The sequence below is a fragment of the Eulemur rufifrons genome, chromosome 9 (genome assembly GCF_041146395.1).
Source record: "Eulemur rufifrons isolate Redbay chromosome 9, OSU_ERuf_1, whole genome shotgun sequence".
In the NCBI taxonomy this organism is placed as follows: domain Eukaryota; kingdom Metazoa; phylum Chordata; class Mammalia; order Primates; family Lemuridae; genus Eulemur; species Eulemur rufifrons.
In genome coordinates, this window is record NC_090991.1 from 53,151,705 (window position 1) to 53,157,609 (window position 5,905).

The 5,905-nt window shown below is 58.4% G+C and overlaps 1 protein-coding gene across 11 annotated transcripts; it reads right to left on the reverse strand.

Annotated features, from left to right (window-relative positions):
- Positions 1-228: 228 nt before the first annotated feature.
- LOC138392254 (arginine-glutamic acid dipeptide repeats protein-like) lies at positions 229-5,212 on the reverse strand. Of its 11 annotated transcripts, none has more exons than XM_069482920.1 (6): positions 4,524-5,212; positions 4,022-4,224; positions 3,279-3,436; positions 1,277-1,962; positions 617-924; positions 229-470 (listed from the first exon to the last, which is right to left on the reverse strand). In XM_069482920.1, the coding sequence occupies exons 2-4, from the start codon at positions 4,187-4,189 to the stop codon at positions 1,296-1,298; spliced, it is 993 nt and encodes a 330-aa protein (XP_069339021.1). In that variant the 5' UTR covers positions 4,190-4,224; positions 4,524-5,212; the 3' UTR covers positions 229-470; positions 617-924; positions 1,277-1,295. The 11 variants fall into 11 exon arrangements, 9 of the variants coding, with proteins under 9 accessions (XP_069339021.1, XP_069339027.1, XP_069339029.1 ...); XM_069482926.1 differs by having other exon boundaries at positions 229-924; positions 1,277-1,579; positions 1,879-2,140; XM_069482928.1 differs by having other exon boundaries at positions 229-924; positions 1,277-1,579; positions 1,879-1,962; positions 3,905-4,224.
- Positions 5,213-5,905: the final 693 nt, after the last annotated feature.

Below are 5,905 nucleotides of genomic sequence, written 5' to 3' on the forward strand. Positions count from 1 at the left end.
CAGGCGTGCTCACCGGTGTGAGGCCCCTTTGCAGCCACGAATGGAATATCATTTGTGTTTTGGGCCCAGTGGAAGCATTTACCCCCAGTGATCTTGCTGCAATAGGTTCTTGGTATTTTACAGCTGTAACTGCAGTAAAATTTATATTCTGTGAAATTATGACAATATTCGTCTACTAATGGGATTATTATTTTTGTGTGTATTTTAAAGCCATGGAAATAAAAACTTATTCCCAACAATACAGCTGCAATTTAATGTCCCTAAAACTGACTGTAAATAATAAACATAATAACGGAATGCCTGCAGACACATAAAACATCCTTCTCGGAAAGAGCGGGCTCTCGGGGTCTGTCCCGATGGGGCCCACGGCAGGGAGCCCAGCCCGGCAGTTAGGTTCCTGCGCGGACTTCAAAAGCATGAAGCAACTTCTTCGCAGAGTTACTTAACATCTGGGAGCCTCAGCATCCGGCCTGTGAAATGGGAACAGAAAGGACCCAACTTGGAAGGCTGCAGGGACCGTGTCCTCACGGGTGGTCCCTGCGCGAGTCTCCAGGACCTGTGGGAACAAAATATTGCAAGCTGGGGGGCTCAAAACAACAGAAGTTGATTCTCTCACAGTTCCGGAGGCCTGAAGTCTGAAAGCCGGGTGTTGGCAGGGCCGCCTCCCTCTGCAGGCTCCAGGGGAGAATCCGTATTGCTCTTCCAACCCTGGGGGCCCCAGGCGTTCCTGGCTGTGGCTGCAGCACTCTGTGGTCCCAGGTCTTCCTCTCAGTGTGTCTCTGTCGGCCTCTCTTCTGTCCCTTAGGAGGACAGCGCCATTGGATTCAGGGTGCGCCCTAATGCAGGATGCTCTGGTCTTACCCTGCCTACCTCCGTGAAGACCCTTTTTCCAAATTTGGTCACACTCGCAGGTTCTGGGGGGACCTATCTTTTTTTTTTTTTTTTTTTTTGAGACAGAGTCTCACTCTGTTGCCCAGGCTAGAGTGAGTGCCGTGGCATCAGCCTAGCTCACAGCAACCTCAAACTCCTGAGCTCAAGCGATCCTCCTGTCTCAGCCTCCCGAGTAGCTGGGACTACAGGCATGCGCCACCATGCCCGGCTAATTTTTTCTATATATATTTTTAGCTGTCCATATAATTTCTTTCTATTTTTAGTAGAGATGGGGTCTCGCTCTTGCTCAGGCTGGTCTCGAACTCCTGAGCTCAAACGATCCGCCCACCTCGGCCTCCCAGAGTGCTAGGATTACAGGCGTGAGCCACCGCGCCCGGCCCGGGACCTATCTTTTGGGGGCCAGTTCAAACCACTGCAGCAAGCTCATCATCATCATTGTCATTTGGGAGGTAAGATGGGAGAGTCGGGAAGCACCGGCCCCAAGGACGGAATCGCACGGGAGGTGCCCACAGGGCACCGTGGCTCACGGAGGGGCCCTCACAGGCTGAGGCTGCGGGAACGTGGACACCCACCTGCCGGCCCCTGCCTCGCTGCTGGGCTGGAAGAGCCGGTGCAGGGCTCGTCCTCTGAGGGGCAGGGGCAGGGACCCACGTCGGCCCAGCATGGAGCACACGGTTTCGTCCGTGGCCTGCAGGTGGGAGAAACGAAATGTGGCCCAGCCACACAGCGGGGTACCGATTGGCTGTGAGAAGACACGAAGGACCGATCACACTGCAGCGTGGATGAACCGGGAACGCCTCGCTCGGGGAAGGAAGGGACACAAGGGGCCGTAAACTGCGCCATCTGTTACACAAATGGCCCCGAAGAGGCAAAGTGCTGCAGACAGATGGTGGGTTAGCGCGGTTGGGGCCGGGGGAGGGATGGGGGGGGTGTCTGCTCTGAGGACAGAGCTTCTCTCTGGGAGGATGAAAATGTTCTGCAGTTGACCGTGGCGACGGCCGCACACGCTGTGGATGTCCTAAAAGCCGCTGAATTGTGCGCTTCCAGTGGGTGGATTGTCCGCTCCGTGACCTGTATCTCCATAAAGATGGTGAAATCAAACAAGAAAGAAGACGAACTCCTCTGGTCCTTCCCTCCCTTGCCGAGGCCTCCAGCTGCCGTCTCTGGAGGTTTGGAACTGGCAGCTGGGAAAATCCAACGATGTCCCACTGGCGTCTCCTTCCCTTGTGGACGATGCTGGTGCCATTTTCTCCAACAGAAAAGGAAAAGTGACATAAACCCTCCAAACCAAAAGGCCCCCCAGGGCCCATCAGGCAATGTCAACCTTCAAGGGACAGAGTGGGTGGCCACGGTTGGCGGTGTCCCTCCTGCATCCTCCACCCCTTGGCCTGCTGTCCTTCAGGGGGTGGCCAGCATCCCCTGCCTTGGTATCTGGGGCTTGTGACACAGGCAGCTTCTGGGGCCAAGCCCAGACCTCCCAGCTCAGAGTCTTGGGGCTGGGGCCTCGTGCTGACCAGCTTCCGGGCAAGTGGGGAGCCACAGGACCCCAGGAATTTCCAGACTTGCCTGACCTCAGAATTATCCGAGCTGTGCGTTCAATTACAAGTTCTCTGGCTTCTCTCCTGCTGAAGTCAGTAAGCTCGGAAGAGAACCTCAGAATCTATTGTTAAGAGGTGCCAGGGGCACTGTCATGACTCGAAATGCCAAAGCTGTTTGCTTGTTCGTTTGTTCATTGCATGCCTGCTCTGTGTGGGTGGTGACCCCGCCTCCAGCCTGCTCTCTGCCCCCTCCGCCCCCCACCAGGCACTTGCCGTGTGCTTCGTCCTCCTGGCCGCCTGTCCTCCCCGCTCTGCTCTGACACCAAGGGCCACAGGACACCTTCCTCGCCGCATTTATCACCCTTGGCTAGCGCTGTGCTGTGCGTGTGTGAGCCCTGGGTGTGGCCTGCGTGGCTAACCCCAGCCGTGGAGTCCTGAAGGTCCCAGGCTTATGGCCTGCTCCATGATTGCAGTCTCTGGTTTGAGTAGCAGCCAGCACGTGTCCCGGCCCTGCTGCTCAAATGAATGAACGGACAACGGGCCACCAGTGTCCAGGCACCTGGAGGAAGCTGGGACCCCTTAGTATTCACAGTCCGGGCTGGAAGGCGCGAGGTTCCTGAGTCAAGCCCGCGTGAGCAGCCGCTGCTCCTGGGCCACTAGAGGGAGACCTTGGCGGCCTCTCGCCAGGCTAAAGCCGCGGTGCAGCCGCACAGTCCGGAGAGGGCTGTGTGTGTGCCTGTGTGTGTGTGTCCTACCTGGCACAGGGGTGTGTGTGTGTGTGTGTGTGTGTGTGTATGTGTGTCCTACCTGGCACAGGGGTGTGTGTGTGTGTGTGTGTGTGTGTCCTACCTGGCACAGGTGGGCGTGGGTGCGCACACTGCCGGGCTTGCCTGGCGTCCCAAAGGCGGAGAAGGGCTGTTCACCCCACGGTGGGGGAGACTCGGATGCGGGAGGAAGGAGGCAGAAGCCAGGGGTGGCCCCCGGGCAGGGAGAAGAGCAGATGAGAACTGCAGGGTGTCAATGGAGGACATTATTTAGGGCCTTTTGCATGCCTGGTGCTGGTCTAGGCATTCTGTGTGTTACGAGAAATAATCCTATGAAAGCAGGGCCTATTAATACAACATCCATTTCACAGGTGGAGAAACCGAGGCCCAGAAAGCCTGAGTCACTTGCCAGAACGGGGGTCTAAACCCAGGGAGGGGAGCCTTGCCTGGCAGGTAGAGGAGCCACTCGAGGCCGGGTGTCTGAGCCAGCTCTTGGGGGCCTGGTGGGCCTGTCCCCAGGCAAGTCCCTTCACCTCTCTGAGCCCTGCTGTGTCCTCTGTAAGAGGGAATGGATGACTCCTATTTCTCGGGGTTATTTCGATGTTAACTGAGATGCGGTACACAGAGGGAGGGAGACTACAGGGCCCTTGTCAGGAGCCGCGGCATGCGGCCACAGGGCCTTTGTATATACAGTAAGGATGCTCCCCTCACCACAGACTCCTCCTCCTCCCATGGCTGCAGGGCCAGCTTCAGGGGCGTGCGACCTATGGATGCACACAGGTCCCCATGCTTGTTGATCTCCTGTCACCAACTTGAAATTCTTGATACTTTTTGAACAAGGGTCCTGCCGGTGCGGCAGGCGGGGATCCCCGAGAGCAGCAGAGGGGGGCTCTGGAGCCCGAGCAGGCTGGACACGCCGCTGATGTCCATCACCAGGCCCAGGGGCGGCCTCCTCACAGGGCAGGCGGGCCCTGCTCTCCTGGGCACACACTGCATTGGCCTCTGGGCCAGCTGCGTTCCCTAAAATGGAGCTGAATGTTGAAGACCTTCCAGTTTCCCAGTTAGTCATAGTGGCAGTCCCTCAGCCCCTGCACAGTCCACTAGGGATTGTTAGTGGGGACCCCCAAGGCAGGGGTCTCCCCCAGGCTGCTCAGCCCCCACCACCTGTAAGCTTTCTGGGCCTCCCCACACCCCCGTTCTCCTGGGCAGGAGAGAGCCCCAAGGCAGGTGCATCTGGGCCTCGGCCTAAGCGTTGCACCGGTGGGAAGAGAAGTTCTCACGCTTCGGAGCAGGAGACTCTCCCGGCTCCCTCCCTGGTCAGCAAACTCACCATCAAAGGCCACCTTGGGGACTCACAGCATCTGTGCTTCGGGCAGCCCGAGTGGGGACGTGTGACATTCGGGTGGCATCTTTCATCCTTCACTCCTGGCCCTGGGCACCTGCCCTCTGGCCCAGTCTGCCCGGCAGGGTGAATGGCCTCTGGGGCAGCTGGTGTTCTGGGAACAGGCAGTGTCCTGGCCTTGGGGGAGCCAGAGCCGGAGCCTGGCTGGAGGCCTCCCCAAGGTCCATCCCAGGTCCACCTCGGCTTTCCCCGGGTGTGGGGACACTGTCAACAATTACAGACCACCCAACGGTGGCCTGAGAAGGCCCCACATAGGACAGAGCAGAGGCTGGTCCCTTCTACCTCAAACCCACCCACCCGGTCCAGCCATGTCCTGCACACCTAACTCTGTGCCTTGAGAACTCGCCTCCAGGATGCAGAGTTCGCCAAGGTGAATGTCAAACAGTCTTGGGGGCAACGGCTCCAAGATCAGCCCGATCCACCTGCCTCATCTGCCCACTCTTGGGCCTCCCCCTCAGCCTCCTGCAGGCTCACCCTCCGCTGCAGTGTCCGGCTCTCAGAAGAGACCCTTCTCCTTGGTGCTGGACCCCCTGCTCTGGACCTGCCCCTGACGTGGCAGCTGCTCTGGCCTGTGTGCCCACCTCCACTGGGCCCCAGACTTATATCCCTGCCTCTGCCTCCACCTACCCTCCTTCCTTTCCTTTTCTTTCCTTTGTTCATTCCACCATCCGTTACTAAGCGTCGTTACGTGCCCGCGCTGTGCTGCTACGCTGTCCTACTCACAAACCGCAGGGCTCACTCGGGTCACTCTCACCATGGACACTGTGACTTTCTTCCCCACCATGCACTTCACCCCAGTCACGGGTGAGACTTGATGGCTTTAAGCTAATCTGAGCATCTCGCCTCTTGGTTACAATGATGTAGGACACATGTCCCAACTCAGGCCAGACGGGCCCCGTAGGGTGTAAATCCAGGGCTTTTGCTTTAGCTGGAAGTAGTTCTTTTTCTGCTGGATTTGGGCCTGGAGGCGCACAGCCTGGGACTGCTCATGGGCATCTTGGGACCATGAGGGAGAGCCTGCTGAGCGCAGAGGACGGAGCTGGGCCCCGGGAAGCAGGGCTCACCCCTGTTTACTCCTTTGATGGAGGAGCCTGCCCGGGACCCTCGGACCACTCAGTCACGTGGGCCGATCGATGCCCCTGGACGCTTAAGCTGGGGTAAACTGGATGTTGGGTTCACTCGCAGTGGAAAACATCCCGGCAGACACCGTCCCCGGCGTTCCCAGTTCACCCGTCCTCTCGACTGCCCAGCCACAGGGAGCCCAGTACTGGGTGAGGCAGCCCCCTCGATTTCTGGAACATTCTGCCTCC

Bases quoted from the DNA above. Each gene is read 5' to 3' on its own strand.
- LOC138392254 (XM_069482920.1), bottom strand. From the start codon at position 4,189: ATGCAGTGTGTGCCCAGGAGAGCAGGGCCCGCCTGCCCTGTGAGGAGG. The intron at 3,437-4,021 runs GTATCAAGAATT...GACACCCTGCAG, and splicing joins GCAGGACCCTTGTTCAAAAA to TTCTCATCTGCTCTTCTCCC. The intron at 1,963-3,278 runs GTAGGACACACA...ATGGAGATACAG, and splicing joins CCCACGCCCACCTGTGCCAG to GTCACGGAGCGGACAATCCA.